Genomic DNA, 20,035 nt, shown 5'->3' with positions numbered 1-20,035 from the left:
AACCTCCTTATCTACCTGGCTTGCTACCTTCAGGGATCTGTGAAGGTCCCTCTGTTCCTCTACACTTCGCAGTGTCCTACCATTTGGAAAGGCATGGATTAATCAAGGACAGTCAGCATGGATTTGTTCGGGGAATGTCGTGTGTGACTAACTTGATTGAATTTTTCGAAGAGGTAACCCGGAGGGTCGATGAGGGCAGTGCAGTGCGTATGATGTAGTGTATATGGATTTTAGCAAAACTTTTGATAAGGTCCCACGTGGCAGACTAGTCACAAAAGTAAAAGCTCATGGGATCCAGGGCAAAATGGCAAGTTGGATCCAAAATTGGCTCAGAGGCAGGAAGCAAAGGGTAATGGTTGATGGGTGTTTTTGTGACTGGAAGGCTGTATCCAGTGGGATTCCGCAGGGCTCAGTGCTGGGTCCCTTACTTTTTATGGTATATATCAATGACTTGGACTTAGGGGTAAGATTAAGAAGTTTGCAGATGACACTAAAATAGGTTGTGTGGTTGATAATGAAGAAGAAAGCTACGGTCAGCAGGAAGATATCAATGTACTGGTAAGGTGGGCAGTAGAGTGGCAAATGGAATTCAATCAGGATAAGTGTGAGGTAATGCATTTGGGGAGGGCTAACAAGACAAGGGAATACACATGAAATAGTACAACACTGAAATGTTTAGAGGAACAAAGGGACCTTGGAGTGCATGTCCACAGATCTCAAAAGGTAGCAGGCCAGGTAGATGAGGAGGTTAAGGCGGCGTATAGAATACTTGCCTTTATTAGTCGAGGCATAGAATACAAGAGCAAGAAGGTTATGCTTGAACTGTATAAAACACTGGTTAGGCCACAGCTGGAGTACTGTGTGCAGTTCTGGTCACCACATTACAGAAAAGGAGAGGAGATTTCCAAGAATATTGCCTGGACTGAGGATTTTGGCTATGGGAAAAGATTGGAGATGCTGGGTCTGTTTTCTTTGGAACAGAGGAGGCTGAGGGAAGACCTGATTGAGGTGTATAAAGTTATGAGGGGCCTGGATAGAGTGGATAGGAAAGACCTGTTTCCCTTGGCAGAGGGGTCAACAACCAGGGCGCATTGATTTAAAGTAATTATTGGGAGGTTTAGAGGGGATATGAGGGGAAATTTCTTTACTTAGAGGGTGGTGGGGGTCTGGAACTCACTGCCTGAAAGGATGGCAGAGGCAGAAACCCTCACCAAATTTAAAAAATACTTGGATGTGCACTTGAAGTGCCGCAACCTGCAGGGCTATGGACCAAGAGCTGAAAAGTGGGATTAGGCTGGATAGCTCTTTGTTGGCCAGCACGGACACGATGGACCGAAATGGCCTCCTTTCATGCTGTAAATTTCTATGATTTTATGATTCTATGAGGGCAAATCTCTTCACTCAAAGGGCTGTGAATCTTTGGAATTCTCTACCCCAGAGGGCTGTGGATGCTCGGTCGTTGAGTATATTCAAGACAGAGATCGATAGATTTTTGGATTCCAAAGGATATGGGGATAGTGCGGGAAGGTGGAGTTGAGTTCGAAGATCAGCCAAGATCTTAATAAATGACGGAGCAGGCTAGAATAGGCCAAATGGCCAACTCCTGCTCCTAATTATGTTCTTAGGGTCTAACAGGAGCGGATAAACTGGAGTTTCTTGCAACAAAGCTGATATTGTGCTCCTCAAAATGGTTGCTTTGAACCAGAAGAATAAAACTCCATTCACACATCACAGACAAGCCCACCATCAAAGTCACTACTTGAGCTGCCAATATTTTAAGCAGACACATATCAAAGTCACTGTTGCATTTTACACTGTTAGCAGAAGATTTCAGTTGCTGTGTACAACATAAACAGTTGTCCTATGTGTGACATGTGATTTGGTTTGCTGCCGGTTTGAAAAATGACCCTGGTTGGAGAACCAAGTGATGCAACCCATCCCGGACCCAAATCCAACTCAGAACCACTGAGGAGACGCGGCTGTTAACCTGTGAGCCCCGGGCGAGCAACATGCTTTTCTCTCGCCTTCAAAGGCGACAGGATTCAGCAGTTTCCTGCCACAAGAGTTTTATTTTGCAATCTGAGCACACCAATCAGTACACAGCTGTGAAGAATGAACAGACTTGCGCCTGGAATGTCCATAGAATTCGGACCCCCTGCCAAAACTATGGCGGAAATTCTACCCCTTCATCTGAACAGGAAACCACAATGAAAGAAAGACTTGCATTTATATAACGCCTTTCACGATCTCAGGATTTTCCAAAACGCTTTACAGCCAATGAAGTACCTGTTAAGTGTAATTGCTGTAGTCATGTAGGGAATCACGGCAACCCACCGGCAGCAAGAAAATAATGACCAGATCATTTGTTTTTGGGTGATGGTTGAGGGATAAATATTGGCCAGGGCACCGGGAAGGACTTCCCTGCTCTCCTCTGAAATAGTGCCGTGGGATCTTTTTCATCCCAGAGGGCAGACATCTTGGTTTAACATCCCATCTGAAGAAGGCAACTCCGACAGTGTGGGACTGCCTCAGTACTGTCCCTCCGATAGTGTGGCGCTCCCTCAGCATTGCACCTCCAACAGTGCGGCGCTCCCTCGGTTCTGCCCCTCCGACAGTGTGGCTCTCCCTCAAGTACTGCCCCTCCGATAGTGCGGCGCTCCCTCAGTACTGCCCCTCCGATAGTGCGGCGCTCCCTCAGTACTGCCCCTCCGATAGTGCGGAGCTCCCTCAGTACTGCCCCTCCGATAGTGCGGCGCTCCCTCAGTACTGCCCCTCCGATAGTGCGGCGCTCCCTCGGTTCTGCCCCTCCGACAGTGTGGCACTCCCTCAGTACTGCCCCTCCGATAGTGCGCCGCTCCCTCAGTATTGCCCCTCCAACCCAGTGCGGCGCTCCCTCGGTTCTGTCCCTCCGATAGTGCGGCGCTCCCTCGGTTCTGCCCCTCCGACAGTGTGGCACTCCCTCAAGTACTGCCCCTCCGATAGTGCGGCGCTCCCTCAGTACTGCCCCTCCGATAGTGCGGCGCTCCCTCAGTACTGCATTGGGAGTGTCAGCCTGGATTATGTGCTCAAGTCTCTGGAGTGGGATTTGAACCCAAAATGCTGGGAATAAAGCCTGGATTTTAAACAAATCACCCCCGGAACTTCATTACGTTTTCTGCTCGGTATTTGTTCCTTTGATCTTGGCACTCTATTTTGCAGTAACAGATTGTTTACATTAACTGTGTGCATTCTCACAGCGCTAAGCATTGCCTCGCTCTTAATACAATCAAACAAAGGTGAGGTTAATGGCTATTTACAGTGAGTGCCGTTTGCCTCAAGCAGGTTAGTGTTTGTGGCTGGTTCCCATGGCGACCAATTGTATGGCTTCTTATGGTGATTACTAGCTGAATAATCTAGAGCAGCAATGCCCAGCTCAAAGCGTGGAGTCAGCGTATGAGGAACATGTATTTTGCAGAGAACGATGTCTTTTCTCCTCAAGCATGGAAGCACGATCCTCAGAGAGTGCAGATCATTCAGCAGCAGGTAAGTGAGGCCTCCGGGCCCAAGCTGAGGTGGGAGGTGTACGTTTCCCTTGTAAAGCAAACCTCAAGAAATAAGGACGCTGTGTGTACAATGCTAGTTACACGTACAGGCCACTTGACAACTTCTCGCTTAAGCTCTTGAGCTTGTTTAATGCTCCTTAATAATTCGACATGGGCAGCCGTGGCTCAGTGGGCAGCACTCTCGCATCTGAGTCAGAAGGTTGTGGGTTCAAGTCTTACTCCAGGAAGCGCTGCACTGTCGGAGGTGTCATTTTTCAGGGAAGACCTTAAACCGAGGCCCCATCTGCCCACTTAGGCTGACATAAAAGATCCTAATTTTGAAGAAGTGCAGGGCAGTTTTCCCCGGCCAATATTTATCCCTCAACCAACATCACAAGACAGATTATCTGGTCATTTATCACGTTGCTGTTTGTGGGAGCTTGCTGTGCGCAAATTGGCTGCCATGTTTCCTACATTATAACAAGTACTTTGTGATGTCATGAGGCCGTGAAAGGCGCTCTATTAATGCACCGAGCTTATGGTCTACAGGGCAGTAGTGATACCTGCCCTCCTATATGGCTCAGAGACATGGACTATATACAGCAGACACCTCAAAGCATTGAAGAAATACCACCAGCGTGCCTCTGCAAGATCCTGCAAATCCCCTGGGAGGACAGACGCACCAACATCAATGTTCTCGCTCAGGCCAACATCCTCAGCATCGAAGCACTGACCACACTTGACCAGCTCCGTTGGACGGGCCACATTGTCCGCATGCCTGAGAAGACTCCCAAAGCAAGTGCTCTACTCGGAACTCCTACATGGCAAGCGAGCCCAATGTGGGCAGAGGAAACGTTTCAAGGACACTCTCAAAGCCTCCTCGATAAAGTGTAGCATCCCCACCAGCACCTGGGAACCCTGGCCCAAGACCGCCCTAAGGAAGAGCATCCGGGAGGGTGCTGAGCACCTCGAGTCTCGTCGCCAAGAGCATGCAGAAATCCGGTGCAGGCAGCGGAAAGAGCATGCGGCAAACCAGTCCCACCCACCCCTTCCCTCAACCACTCTCTTCCCCACCTGTGACAGAGACTGCAATTCCCGCATTGGACTGTTCAGCCAACTGAGAACTCACTTTTAGAGTGGGAGCAAGTCTTCCTCGATTCCGAGGGACTACCTATGATGATGATTAATGCAAGTCATGCTTGTGATTTTATACATCACATTCTTTATAGTTATTAACAATTCTAAAATATTTCTGTCTTTCAATCTCCCACCCCCTTCTCTCCTGATAATACTAGCTCTCGTAGGTGGACAATGCCACAGGTAGCCGCAGACCTTAGCTACCTCTCCCAAATGGTCATTCTTCATGCGTAAGGTTGGTTATCGGCCTATTGAACCATGGGGGAAGGGAAAGCAAGAGCCAAACACAATCCTGTCATCACTCGATGTCCACATACACGAACCATTTCCAATAACTCCTCGGCGTCTGTCCGATTTTCTCCCCCTCCCTAAGCGAAGGGCCACCACGTAAAGTTATAGCATCCTTCGCCCACTCTGGCCGAGCACAGCTCAGTCAGCATGGAACTGGGATTGAACCCGGGACCTTCTGTTTGATGCTGCCTGAATATCGGCCCTGACTTGGCTGAGGGGTGATGACACCTTACCTTTAAATGAAGCCTGGCTATATCGTCCACCTATATGGCCCCGCTCAGACCCCCGTGGTGGCGGTGTGGCTCTCATCACCAAATCACACCTTTGTCTGCCCCCCTACTCCACCGGCACTTTCTCCTCCTTTGAACATCTCGCCCTATTCCCCCTCTCATGTCTCATTTAAAATTCTCGTTCTCTGCTGCCCACTCAAGTAGCATAACAATGTTATTACCAAGATATCTTCACTGCTTTCCTCCCTCAGTCTCTGCACTGAACAACTTCTCATCCTCGGTGATTTCAAGCCTCCGTCTCAATTCATCAATCTCACTAGCCTCCTACTCTCCCTTAATCTCTCCCTCCACGTAAACTCCCCAACCCATCTTCACAGCCACCCCCTTGATCTTGCCATTTGCCTGGCTACTTCCATCGTGTCAATCACAGACAAGGCCATCTCTGACCACTTCCTCGAATCGCTCTCCACCCACATCCCCCTTCCACCGCCCCACCCCACCGCCCCCCAACCCTACCTCCTTCTGTGTCCGCCCCTGGAAAAAACTCCCAACTCTCTTACAACTGCACTAATGAACTCCCAACTGTCTAGACTTTGGCCCTCTATTCACCAGGACATTTCTGCAGCTACCAATCCGCTCAATCAAACCCTCACCACCACCTTTGATGCCCTAGTCAATATTAAAACAATGACTCTCGCTTACCCTGGCCGTTCCCCCTGGTATGCCCCTTATCTTCGTTCCCTCAAGTCCAAGGGACGTAGATTTGAACAGATATGGTGAACAACTGGTTTAGCCATTCACCGCCAGGTCCGGCTGGGACACATGAGAACATAAGAAATAAAAGCAGGAATAGGCCATTTGACCCCTCGAGCCTGCTCCGCCATTAAATAAGATTATGGTTAGTCTGATCATGGACTCAGCTCCTCCTCCCTGCCCACTCCCCATTACTCCCTTATCTCTCTATCTCCGCCTTAAATATATTCAATGACCCAGCCTCCACAGCTCTCTGGGGCAGAGAATTCCACAGATTTACAACTCTCTGAGAGAAGAAATTTCTCCTCATCTCAGTTTTAAATGGGCAACCCCTTATTCTGAGACTATGTCCCCTAGTTTTAGTTTTCCCTTTGAGTGGAAATATCCTCTCTGCATCCACCTTGTCGAGTCCCCTCATTATATATGTTTTGATGAGATCACCTCTCATTCTTCTGAACTCCAATGTGTATAGGCCCAACCTACTCAACTTTTCTTCATAAGTCAACCTCCTCATCTCCGGAATCAACCGAGTGAACCTTCTCTGAACAGCCTCCTGTGCAAGTATATCCTTCCTTAAATATGGGGACCAAAACTATTCGCAATACTCCAGGTGTTGCCTTACCAGCATTGTTGGGTCCTGCTCTCGTCTGCCAAAATCACTCACTATTCCAAAATCATTCTGGAATGCAAAGTTAAACCCCGGCTTCTATTCTCCATTCTCCAGAGTGGAGGGTAGCCAATGTAACCCCACTTTTTAAAAAAGGAGGGAGAGAGAAAACAGGGAATTATAGGGGTAAAATGATGGAATAAATTATTAAGGATGTCATAGCAGTGCATTTGGAAAGAGGTGACATGATAGGTCCAAGTCAGCATGGATTTGTGAAAGGGAAATCATGCTTGACAAATCTTCTGGAATTTTTTGAGGATGTTTCCAGTAGAGTGGACAAGGGAGAACCAGTTGATGTGGTATATTTGGACTTTCAGAAGGCGTTCGACAAGGTCCCACACAAGAGATTGATGTGCAAAGTTAAAGCACATGGGATTGGGGGTAGTGTGCTGACGTGGATTGAGAACTGGTTGTCAGACAGGAAGCAAAGAGTAGGAGTAAATGGGTACTTTTCAGAATGGCAGGCAGTGACTAGTGGGGTACCGCAAGGTTCTGTGCTGGGGCCCCAGCTGTTTACATTGTACATTAATGATTTAGATGAGGGGATTAAATGTAGTATCTCCAAATTTGCGGATGACACTAAGTTGGGTGACAGTGTGAGCTGCGAGGAGGATGCTGTGAGGCTGCAGAGCGACTGGGATAGGTTAGGTGAGTGGGCAAATGCATGGCAGATGAAGTATAATGTGGATAAATGTGAGGTTATCCACTTTGGTGGTAAAAACAGAGAGACAGACTATTATCTGAATGGTGACAGATTAGGAAAAGGGGAGGTGCAAAGAGACCTGGGTGTCATGGTACATCAGTCATTGAAGGTTAGCATGCAGGTGCAGCAGGCGGTTAAGAAAGCAAATGGCATGTTGGCCTTCATAGCAAGGGGATTTGAGTACAGGGGCAGGGAGGTGTTGCTACAGTTGTACAGGGCATTGGTGAGGCCACACCTGGAGTATTGTGTACAGTTTTGGTCTCCTAACCTGAGGAAGGACATTCTTGCTATTGAGGGAGTGCAGCGAAGGTTCACCAGACTGATTCCCGGGATGGCGGGACTGACCTATCAAGAAAGACTGGATCAACTGGGCTTGTATTCACTGGAGTTCAGAAGAATGAGAGGGGACCTCATAGAAACATTTAAAATTCTGACGGGGTTAGACAGGTTAGATGCAGGAAGAATGTTCCCAATGTTGGGGAAGTCCAGAACCAAAGGTCACAGTCTAAGGATAAGGGGTAAGCCATTTAGGACCGAGATGCGGAGGAACCTCTTCACCCAGAGAGTGGTGAACCTGTGGAATTCTCTACCACAGAAAGTTGTTGAGGCCAATTCACTAAATATATTCAAAAAGGAGTTAGATGAGGTCCTTACTACTAGGGGGATCAAGGGGTATGGCGAGAAAGCAGGAATGGGGTACTGAAGTTGAATGTTCAGCCATGAACTCATTGAATGGCGGTGCAGGCTAGAAGGGCCGAATGGCCTACTCCTGCACCTATTTTCTATGTTTCTATGTTTCTAACCTTCTTTTTAAACTCCTCTCCCCACTCCCCACTCTCACCTCTGACAATGTGTGAGGAGCTCATGAACTTCTTTGCCTCTAACATTGAGACCATCTGTTCAGCCGCCTCGGCCTCTTCCCCCTCCCCTTCCCTAGCCCACTGGGCCAAATTTCAACTAAAGTTCCCTTCCTTCCCCTGCCCTATCCCTGACCTCACATCCATCTCCAGTTTCTCTCCGATCTCCCCTCATGACCTTCCCGAGCTCATCCTGTCCATGAGACCCACTTCCTGCTCCTTGACCCTATTCCCACCAAACTGCTGACCACCCAACTTCCTTTTCTGGCTCCCATGTTAGCCGACATTATTAACTGTTCTCTCTCCTCAGGTACTGTCCCCCTCTCTCTCAAATCTGCCGGCATCACCCCTCTCCTCAAAAAACAACCCTCGACCCCCCCCCCACCAGCGTCGCTAAACTACCGCCCCATCTCCAACCTCCCTTTCCTCTCCAAAGTCCTTGAACGTGTTGTTAGCTTCCAAATCCGTGCCCATCTTTCCCGCAGCTCCATGTTTGGATCCCTCTAATCAGGTTTCCGCCCCTGCCACAGTATCAAAAACAACTCTCATCAAAGTCACAAATTACATCCTTTGTGTCTGTGACAAAGGAAAACTATCCCTCCTCGTCCTTCCTGACCTGTCTGCAGCCTTTGACACGGTTGATCACTCCATCCTCCTCCATTGCCTCTCCACTATTGTCCAGCTAGGTGGACTGTACTCGCCTGGTTCCATTCTTATCTATCTAATCGTAGCCAGAGAATTACCTGCAACTGCTTCTCTTTCTACTCCCGCATCATTATCTCTGGTGTCCCCCAAGGATCTATCCTTGGCCCCTCCTATTTCTCATCAATATGTTGCCCCTTGGCGACATCATCCGGAAACACAGTGTCAGTTTCCACATGTACGCTGACGACACCAAGCTCTACCTCAGCATCACTTCCCTCGACCCCCTCCACGGACTCTAAATTGTCAGACTGCTTGTCCGACTGGAAGAGCAGAAATTTTCTCCAATGAAATATTGGGAAGACCAAAGCCATTGTCTTTGGTCCCCGTCACAAACTGCATTCACTAATCACTGACTCCATCCCTCTCCCTAACTTCTGTCTGAGGCTCAACCACACTGTTCACAACCTTGGTGTCATAGTTGACCCTGAAATGAGCTTCCGACCACACATCTGTGGCATAACTAAGACCGCCTATTTCCACCTCCGTACCATCCGTCTCCGCCCTTGCCTCAGCTCATCCGCTGCTGAAACCCTCATCCATGCCTTTGGCGGGCAAGCGGTCAGCTGAGGGAAAATTTAGGAATCTAAAGAGAAATGTCAAGACAATAGAACAGTGTAGCGATTTTGGTAAAAAAATAAGCAGAGTGTGACAGGAAGGAACAGAGAGTTTAACGATAGTGCAGCAGAGAATAAGGTCAAAGCAGGAAGTAATGGTAAAAAAATTAAATTAAAGGCTCTATATCTGAATGCACGAAGCATGATGAACTAGTGGCACAAATAGAGATAAAGGGGCTTGATCTAATAGCCATTACAGAGACATGGTTGCAAGGTGGCCAAGGTTGGGAACTAAATGTTCCAGGGTACTTGACATTTCGAAAAGACAGGCAGAATAGAAAAGGAGGGAGGAGGGAGTAACCCTGATAATAAAAGGATGACATAAGGACAGTAGAGAGATAGAATTTTGGCTCAGAAGATCAGAAGTAGAATCAGTATGGATGGAGATAAGGAATAACAAGGGACGGAAATTACTGGTGGGAGTTGTATATAGGGATTGACAGGGTAGATGCTGAGAGGTTGTTTCCCCTGGCTGGTCTGTCTAGAACGAAGGAGTACAGTCTCAGGATAAGGGGTTGGCCATTTAAGACAGAGATGAGGAGGAATTTCTTCACTCAGAGGGTTGTGAATCTTTGGAATTCACTGCCCCAGAGGGTTGTGGATGCTGAGTCTCTGAATATATTCAAGGCTGAGATCGATAGATTTTGGGAGTCTAGGGGAGTAAAGGGATATGGAGATTGGCGGGAAAGTGGAGTTGAGGTCGATGATCAGCTATGATCTTACTGAATGGTGGAGCAGTCTTGAGTGGCTGTATGGCGTACTCCTGCTCTTATTTCTTATGTTCTTGCATGTCAAATTTTTTGGCTTATAACACTCCTGTGAAGCGCCTTGGGACGTTTCACTACGTTAAAGGTGCTATATAAATACAAGTGGTTGTTGTTGTTCCACACTGAGCAATGAGCCACCAGAGTGAGGTGACTATTTTTAATCGCTTGGTCGCTCCAGGCCAAAAACCAGTTATGGCCTCCCATGAAAGTAACCTGGGGGCCTGGGTAACAGTGTCCGGGGAACGAGTAACCTCTCTATGCTGAGGGCAGTACCGGGCATCAGACCACCAGCCAGCTGGAGATTGGAAACTCGGCAGTATCCTGCCTCTCCATGGTGCCATCGGTTGCACCTCCACCTTTGTGCCGGCCATCAAGGGTTTGCTGCATTTGGCCCGCCATGTCTCACTGAGGCGGTGCGATATTCTGCACCCTCCGCCCACAGACGCAGCTTACAATTCACGCCTCCAGGCACCGAGTGCAGCTTGAAAGCATTTCCGCTTTTTAAATACGGATTCTGCTCAATCACAGCTCCACTTGACCGAATGTTATCCATTTGGCCCCCATCTATCAATTGTGGAACAACATTTAAATAGATGTCAGGTTTTCACAGGGACTTTTGTGTGAAGTAGCTGTTATGTATGTAAATTTTACCAATGTGTAAGACTTGCCACCAGGGGGCGCACCTGTGGGAGACCCAAGGGCCACCTGCACACCCTGGGCACGCAGGTATAAAAGGCAGTCTACCATGCTGCTTCCTCACTCTGGAGTTACATTAAAGAAACCAAGGTCACAACAGTTTGAGCTTAAGATATACAGTCTTGTGGAGTTATTCTAAACATAACAGTACCACTACACAGGAAGATTCCCAATGTCTCAGCTCACCATTATGCAGCAGTGAGCCAGCCAATCAGCGGTGACAGTGGAACAACAGGACAGGACACAGGACAGGATGGAGCATCGGGATACAATTAACTCATGTTTCCTTTGCCCACTTTTCTCTCCTCAATTTTCCCTCCTCTACTTCACTTTTTCGATAACAGAGTAAAAGTTCACATCACAACTTTGGTAAGGACTCTGCTTCTTTTGTAGGTTCCACCTTACACATTCTATCTTTGTCGTTCTGTATGTGAGGTCGCTGATCGTGTGGTCTGTGTGCAGGCGCAGTGTGCCCGCCCCTGATGCTGCCCGCATTGCTGCTCGTGCTCCCATGGTGCTTTTGCCCATTCCATCACCTCCAGCCAGTGCCCAGACAGTAAGGTCCTCAACAAACTTCCCCACAGATAACGTAACGGGGCCGAAATTGCCCCTCCCCCTCAGGCCTGTCACCGCCGGAAATCAGCAGCCATGCTACGGCGTGCAATGGCCACCGGCTATTCGTGGAATGGCCACCATTTTGAAAATTCAGCCTGCGCCCCCCCCCCCCCCCCCCCCCACATCGCTCCGCTGCTGCCGATCCGTCCTAATTGCCGCCGCCGCTCGGTACCACCAGCAGCTTTTTCTGCCGGTGCACTGTGCTTGAAGTGCTTGCAAAATAGCGGTGCGGCCGCCATTAAAGGGGAGGGCTCACTGCCGCGTTACCACCTTTTTTTTGTTGGCCCCCAAGTTCAGCCGGGCCGCCAACAGGCAGCCTGGCACACACCCCCTCTTGGGTGCCCTCATTGGTGGCCCAGTGGGCCAAACCTAAAGAATGGCAGCGGCCGACCCTTCAAGTGATGACATCATCGGCACTACGCTGATGACTGACAGTGGCGGCCAGTCCGCCCGCCCCTCACAACCATCCCTCGAGTGTGCTCACCCCCCAACCTCCGTCCCTCGAGTGTGCTCACCCCCCAACCTCTGTCCCTCGAGTGTGCTCACCCCCAACTTCTGTCCCTCGAGTGTGCTCATCCCCCAACCTCCGCCCCTCTCGTGTGCTCACCCCCAACCTCTGTCCCTCGAGTGTGCTCACCCCCAACCTCCGTCCCTCGAGTGTGCTCACCCCCAACCTCCGTCCCTCGAGTGTGCTCACCCCCAACCTCCGTCCCTTGAGTGTGCTCACCCCCAATCTCCGTCCCTCGAGTGTGCTCACCCCCAACCTCCGTCCCTCGAGTGTGCTCACCTCCAACCTCCGTCCCTCGAGTGTGCTCACCCCCAACCTCCGTCCCTCGAGTGTGCTCACCCCTAATCTCCGCCCCTCTCGTGTGCTCATCCCCAAACCTCCGTCCCTCGAGTGTGCTCACCCCCAATCTCCGCCCCTCTCGTGTGCTCATCCCCCAACCTCCGTCCCTCGAGTGTGCTCACCCCCAACCTCCGTCTCTCTCGTGTGCTCACCCTCCCCAACCTCCGTCCCTCGAGTGTGCTCACCCCCAATCTCCGCCCCTCTCGTGTGCTCATCCCCCAACCTCCGTCTCTCTCGTGTGCTCACCCTCCCCAACCTCCGTCCCTCGAGTGTGCTCACCCCCAATCTCCGTCCCTCTCGTGTGCTCACCCTCCCCAACCTCCGTCCCTCTCGTGTGCTCACCCTCCCCAATCTCCGTCCCTCTCGTGTGCTCACCCTCCCCAACCTCCGTCCCTCTCGTGTGCTCACCCTCCCCAACCTCCATCCCTCTCGTGTGCTCACCCCCCAAACTCCGTCCCCCATTATGACCGACCTCCGCTGAAAAAAAACCCGCCAAAGAGCGGAATTTCGCTCCAGAGGCCACCGCATCGCCGCGCCGGGACAAACAGACGTGACACGGTAGGTGCGTCCCGTTTCCAGCGCTGGGTAATTTCTGTGGCCCCCGGACGTAGTGCCCACACACTGCCACCGCACACACTTGAAGCAGTGAGCCTTTGCGCTCAGAGCCACGTCAATCTTACCGCTGTTCGGAAACTCTGGACTGAAACCGGTCTCTTGCAATTGCTGTTCTCAATTTAACTTCTGATTTTAGACTGCCCAGCTCGGAGACAATTTTATCAACTTCCCCTCCGTTCATCGTGTGCCCCCCGACCATGGCCCTCCCCATTACTCGGCCCTTGTTCTCCCCTACTTGGCGAACTAATTATAAACTTTAAGTTTGTAGAAGACACTGAAATAGTGAATGCGATGCAGATAGCAATTTTCAGAAAGAAATATTCATTAAATCAAACATTTTTAACCGAGTTGCACTGTGTCTTTTGGTGCATTGTTTACAATTGGAGACACTGTGGATGGATCACTGCTCACTGCTTCTTAGAATTATAAATAGTTCTTTTCCCCTCATTTTTAATTAATTGCTGCAATTGGTGCTTTTGATTGCTTAATCTTGGAGTATAAAAGAAAATCTTTCCTTTTCATGAATGGCGATTATAAAATCAGCCAAATCACTTGCAGCAAAGCCTTGTCCCAACACTGGCTCATTGCCACCCCCAGGTGGATGGATTGTGCATTGCTGAGCACCAGAATTATCAATCGTTCCCACACAGGCAAAGCAGACAAGGGTTGATCGGCAGCTCAACAGAAAATCAGTGTAACACAGGCTGTCGATTGGCTATCGCCCGTCGGGGAGTGTAACACAGGCTGTCGATTGGCTATCGCCCGTCGGGGAGTGTAACACAGGCTGTCGATTGGCTATCGCCCGTCGGGGAGTGTAACACAGGCTGTCGATTGGCTGTCGCCCGTCGGGGAGTGTAACACAGGCTGTCGATTGGCTATCGCCCGTCGGGAAGTGTAACACAGGCTGTCGATTGGCTATCGCCCGTCGGGGAGTGTAACACAGGCTGTCGATTGGCTATCGCCCGTCGGGGAGTGTAACACAGGCTGTCGATTGGCCATCGCCCATCGGGGAGTGTAACACAGGCTGTCGATTGGCCATCGCCCGTCGGGGAGTGTAACACAGGCTGTCGATTGGCTATCGCCCGTCGGGGAGTGTAACACAGGCTGTCGATTGGCTATCGCCCGTCGGGCAGAATGTAACACAGGCTGTCGATTGGCTATCGCCCAAGACCAACATCATTTGACACTCATTTAAATATTACTGTCTATAAAAGTATGTTTGAAACTGGAAAAGATTTTGGTCCCATTACTCATCCCGTCCCTAAGTGTTGAAAATACAAAAGAAATTATGTGCAAAAGAGACCTGCCAAAATTCCTTGTTATTTTCCACCCAGAAACCAGAGACAGCGAGGGCGATGGTCAGACAATGACCCACAGTGGGGGCGATGGTCGGACTGTGACCACAGTGAGGGACGATGGTCATAATGTGGTCCAGAGACAGTGAGGGGCGATGGTCAGACTGACCCACAGTGAGAGCGATGGTCGGACTGTGACCACAGTGAGGGACGATGGTCATAATGTGGTCCAGAGACAGTGAAGGGCGATGGTCAGACTGACCCACAGTGAGGGGCGATGGTCAGACTGACCCACAGTGAGGGCGACAGTCAGACTGACCCACAGTGAGGACGATGGTCAGACTGACCCACAGTGAGGACGATGGTCAGACTGACCCACAGTGAGGGCGATGGTCATAATGTGGTCCAGAGACAGTGAGGGCGATGGTCAGACTGACCCACAGTGAGGGCGATGGTCAGACTGACCCACAGTGAGGGCGATGGTCAGACTGACCCACAGTGAGGGGCGATGGTCAGACTGACCCACAGTGAGGGGCGATGGTCAGACTGACCCACAGTGAGGACGATGGTCAGACTGACCCACAGTGAGGGGCGATGGTCAGACTGACCCACAGTGAGGGGCGATGGTCAGACTGACCCACAGTGAGGGCGATGGTCAGACTGACCCACAGTGAGGGGCGATGGTCAGACTGACCCACAGTGAGGGGCGATGGTCAGACTGACCCACAGTGAGGGGCGATGGTCATAATGTGGTCCAGAGACAGTGAGGGCGATGGTCAGACTGACCCACAGTGAGGGCGATGGTCAGACTGACCCACAGTGAGGGGCGATGGTCAGACTGACCCACAGTGAGGGGCGATGGTCAGACTGACCCACAGTGAGGGACGATGGTCATAATGTGGTCCAGAGACAGTGAGGGCGATGGTCAGACTGACCCACAGTGAGGGCGATGGTCAGACTGACCCACAGTGAGGGGCGATGGTCAGACTGACCCACAGTGAGGGGCGATGGTCAGACTGACCCACAGTGAGGGACGATGGTCATAATGTGGTCCAGAGACAGTGAGGGGCGATGGTCAGACTGACCCACAGTGAGGGCGATGGTCGGACTGTGACCACAGTGAGGGACGATGGTCATAATGTGGCCCAGAGACAGTGAGGGCGATGGTCAGACTGACCCACAGTGAGGGGCGATGGTCAGACTGACCCACAGTGAGGGGTGATGGTCAGACTGACCCACAGTGAGGGACGATGGTCATAATGTGGTCCAGAGACAGTTAGGGCGATGGTCAGACTGACCCACAGTGAGGGCGATGGTCAGACTGACCCACAGTGAGGGCGACAGTCAGACTGACCCACAGTGAGGGCGATGGTCAGACTGACCCACAGTAAGGGCGATAGTCGGACTGTGACCACAGTGAGTGGCGATGGCAGACTGACCCAGAGACAGTGAGGGCGATGGTCAGGCTGACCCACAGTGAGGGCGATTGTCAGACTGTGACCCACAGTGAGGGTGATTGTCAGACTGTGACCCACAGTCTAATCCCATCCATCATCAATATAAATATAGCAACAAAGCAGAGGGGACAGCAGAAGCAGTTCCGCAAAAAAGTAATTGCCGGGGCACTTAAAGACCCAGCTAAGAGAGCCCTATACAGCCAGCGCCTCACAGCTAACCTGGCGTGCCTTGATGAACCCGAGACGCAGAATGCCCACAGTGCTTGGTCTTCCCTCCAGGCCTCCATAACCAGTGCCTGTGAGGAGAAGCTCGGTCACTCAACCAGAAAACACCAGGACTGGTTTGATGAGAATGATCAGGAGATCCAAGAACTAATACAGCGTAAGCGCAGAGCATTTCTGAGCCTCAACATAAGAACATAAGAACAAAAGAATTAGGAACAGGAGTAGGCCATCTAGCCCCTCGAGCCTGCTCCGCCATTCAATAAGATCATGGCTGATCTGGCCGTGGACTCAGCTCCACTTACCCGCCCTCTCCCCGTAACCCTTAATTCCCTTATTGGTTAAAAATCTATCTATCTGCGACTTGAATACATTCAATGAGCTAGCCTCAACTGCTTCCTTGGGCAGAGAATTCCACAGATTCACAACCCTCTGGGAGATGAAATTCCTTCTCAACTCGGTTTTAAATTGGCTCCCCCGTATTTTGAGGCTGTGCCCCCTAGTTCTAGTCTCCCCTACCAGTGGAAACAACCTCTCTGCCTCTATCTTGTCTATCCCTTTCATGATTTTAAATGTTTCTATAAGATCACCCCTCATCCTTCTGAACTCCAACGAGTAAAGACCCAGTCTACTCAATCTATCATCATAAGGTAACCCCCTCATCTCCGGAATCAGCCTAGTGAATCGTCTCTGTACCCCGTCCAAAGCCAGTATATCCTTCCTTATTTAAGGTGACCAAAACTGCACGCAGTACTCCAGGTGCGGCCGTACTAATACCCTATACAGTTGCAGCAGGATCTCCCTGCTTTTGTACTCCATCCCTCTCGCAATGAAGGCCAACGTTCCATTCGCCTTCCTGATTACCTGCTGCACCTGCAAACTAACTTTTTGGCATTCATGCACAAGGACCCCCAGGTCCCTCTGCACCTCAGCATGTTGTAATTTCTCCCCATTCAAATAATACTCCCTTTTACTGTTTTTTTTCCCAAGGTGGATGACCTCACACTTTCTGACATTGTATTCCATCTGCCAAACCTTAGCCCATTTGCTTAACCTATCCAAATCTCTTTGCAGCCTTTCTGTGTCCTCTACACAACCCGCTTTCCCACTAATCTTTGTGTCATCTGCAAATTTTGTTACACTACACTCTGTCCCCTCTTCCAGGTCATCTATGTATATTGTAAACAGTTGTGGTCCCAGCACCGAAATCTGTGGCACACCACTAACCACCGATTTCCAACCCGAAAAGGACCCATTTATCCCGACTCTCTGCTTTCTGTTCGACAGCCAATTCTCTACCCATGCTAATACATTTCCTCTGACTCCGCGAACCTCTATCTTCTGCAGTAACCTTTTGTGTGGCACCTTATCGAATGCCTTTTGGAAATCTAAATACACCACATCCATCGATACACCTTTATCCACCATGCTCGTTATATCCTCAAAGAATTCCAGTAAATTAGTTAAACATGATTTCCCCTTCATGAATCCATGCTGCATCTGCTTGATTGCACTATTCCTATCTAGCTGTCCTGCTATTTCTTCCTTAATGATAGTTTCAAGCATTTTCCCCACTATAGATGTTAAACTAACCGGCCTATAGTTACCTGCCTTTTTTAAACAGAGGCGTTACATTAGCTGCTTTCCAATCCGCTGGTACCTCCCCAGAGTCCAGAGAATTTTGGTAGATTATAACGAATGCATCTGCTACAACTTCCGACATCTCTTTTAATACCCTGGGATGCATTTCATCAGGACCAGGGGACTTGTCTACCTTGAGTCCCATTAGCCTGTCCAGCACTACCCCCCTAGTGATAGTGATTGTCTCAAGGTCATCCCTTCCCACATTCCTGTGACCAGCAATTTTTGGCATGGTTTTTGTGTCTTCCACTGTGAAGACCGAAGCAAAATAATTGTTTAAGGTCTCAGCCATTTCCACATTTCCCATTATTAAATCACCCTTCTCATCTTCTAAGGGACCAACATTTACTTTAGTCACTCTTTTCCGTTTTATATATCTGTAAAAGCTTTTACTATCTGCTTTTATGTTTTGCGCAAGTTTACCTTCGTAATCTATTTTTCCTTTCTTTATTGCTTTTTTAGTCATTCTTTGCTGTTGTTTAAAATTTTCCCAATCCTCCAGTTTCCCACTAATCTTGGCCACCTTATACGCATTGGTCTTTGATTTGATACTCTCCTTTATTTCCTTGGTTATCCACGGCTGGTTATCCCTTCTCTTACCACCCTTCTTTTTCACTGGAATATATTTTTGTTGCTCACTATGAAAGAGCTCCTTAAAAGTCCTCCACTGTTTCTCAATTGTACCACCGTTTAGTCTGTGTTTCCAGTCTACTTTAGCCAACTCTGCCCTTATCCAACTGTAGTCCCCTTTGTTTAAGCGTAGTACGCTCGTTTCTGATACAACTTCCTCACCCTCAATCTGTATTACAAATTCAACCATACTGTGATCACTCATTCCGAGAGGATCTTTTAGTAGGAGATCGTTTATTTTTCCTGTCTCATTACACAGGACCAGATCTAAGATAGCTTGCTCCCTTGTAGGTTCTGTTACATACTGTTCTAAGAAACAATCCCATATGCATTCTATGAATTCCTCCTCCAGGCTACCCTGTGCGATTTGAGTTGACCAATCGATATGTAGGTTAAAATCCCCCATGACTACTGCCGTTCCTTTTTCACATGCCTCCATTATTCCCTTGATTATTGCCCACCCCACCGTGAAGTTATTATTTGGGGGCCTATAAATTTTTTCCCTTACTATCTCTAATCTCCACTCACAATGATTCAACATTTTGTTCATTAGAGCCAATATCGTCTCTCACAACTGCCCTGATATCATCCTTTATTAACAGAGCTACCCCATCTCCTTTCCCTTCTTGTCTATCTTTCCAAATCATCAGATACCCCTGTATGTTTAATTCCCATTCTTGGCCACCCTGCAACCACGTTTCTGTAATGGCCACCAAATCATACCCATTTGTAATGATTTGTGCCGTCAACTTATTTGCTTTATTTCGAATGCTGCGTGCATTTAGGTAGAGTGTTTTGATCCTAGTTTTTAAACCATGATTTTTAGTTTTGACCCCTCCTGCAGCCCCTTAATATTCAGTGGCCCTTTTTGTTTTTTGCCTTGGGTTTCTCTACCCTCCACTTTTACTCATCTCCTTTCTGTCTTTTGCTTTTGTCTCCTTTTTGTTTCCCTCTGTCTCCCTGCATTGGTTCCTATCCCCCTGCCATATTAGTTTAACTCCTCCCCAACAGCACTAGCAAACACTCCCCCTCGGACATTGGTTCCGGTCCTGCCCAGGTGCAGACCATCCGGTTTGTACTGGCCCCACCTCCCCCAGAACCTGTTCCAATGCTCCAGGAATTTGAATCCCTCCCTGCTGCACCACTGCTCATCTGCGCTATCCTGCGATTCCTACTCTGACTAGCACGTGGCACTGGTAGCAATCCCGAGATTACTACTTTTGAGGTCCTACTTTTTAATTTAGCTCCTAGCTCCTTAAATTCATCTTATAGGGCCTCATCCCTTTTTTTTTTACCTATGTTGTTGGTACCAATGTGCACCATGACAACTGGCTGTTCTCTCTCCCTTTTTAGAATGTCAAGCAACAACCTAACTCGGGAGCAGCAAAGCAATATTACAGGTGGCTCAAGGCTGAGTTCCAACAAAAAACCAGAGACCTAAATAACAGGTGGTGGATAGAGAAAGCACAAGAGATACAACAACTGACCGACAGCCACGATATGCGAGGATTCTTCATCGCAGTCAAGGCCAATTTCCCAAGACCCCACCCCACTGCTGGCCAAGAACGGGGAAACACTCATCAAGGACACCGAGGCAGTCAGTGCCCACTGGAAGGAGCACTTCAAAGATCTCCTCAATCGAGACTCTGACTTTGACTCGAGTGTTAACGACTCCATCCCGCAGCCTGCGACCCTCCACCATCTCAGTGAGACCCCAACGCTGCACGAGGTAGGAATATGGCTACAAGGCAGCTCAAGAACAAGGCTATGGG

General features: G+C 49.4%; 1 protein-coding gene across 1 annotated transcript in view; it reads left to right on the top strand.

Annotated features, from left to right (window-relative positions):
• The first annotated feature begins 3,432 nt into the window (after positions 1-3,432).
• LOC139233680 (proline-rich protein 29-like) overlaps positions 3,433-20,035 on the top strand; it is a 62,506-nt gene continuing 45,903 nt past the window's right edge. Inside the window, exon 1 of the mRNA XM_070864085.1 lies at positions 3,433-3,522. Coding sequence (XP_070720186.1) covers positions 3,433-3,522 — 90 coding nt within the window. The remainder of the gene's footprint in view (positions 3,523-20,035) is intronic.

The sequence above is a fragment of the Pristiophorus japonicus genome, chromosome 21, assembly GCF_044704955.1.
Source record: "Pristiophorus japonicus isolate sPriJap1 chromosome 21, sPriJap1.hap1, whole genome shotgun sequence".
Lineage (NCBI taxonomy): Eukaryota > Metazoa > Chordata > Chondrichthyes > Pristiophoridae > Pristiophorus > Pristiophorus japonicus.
Note: the sequence above shows the minus strand (reverse complement) of the source record. Positions and strands in the feature narration are given on the sequence as shown.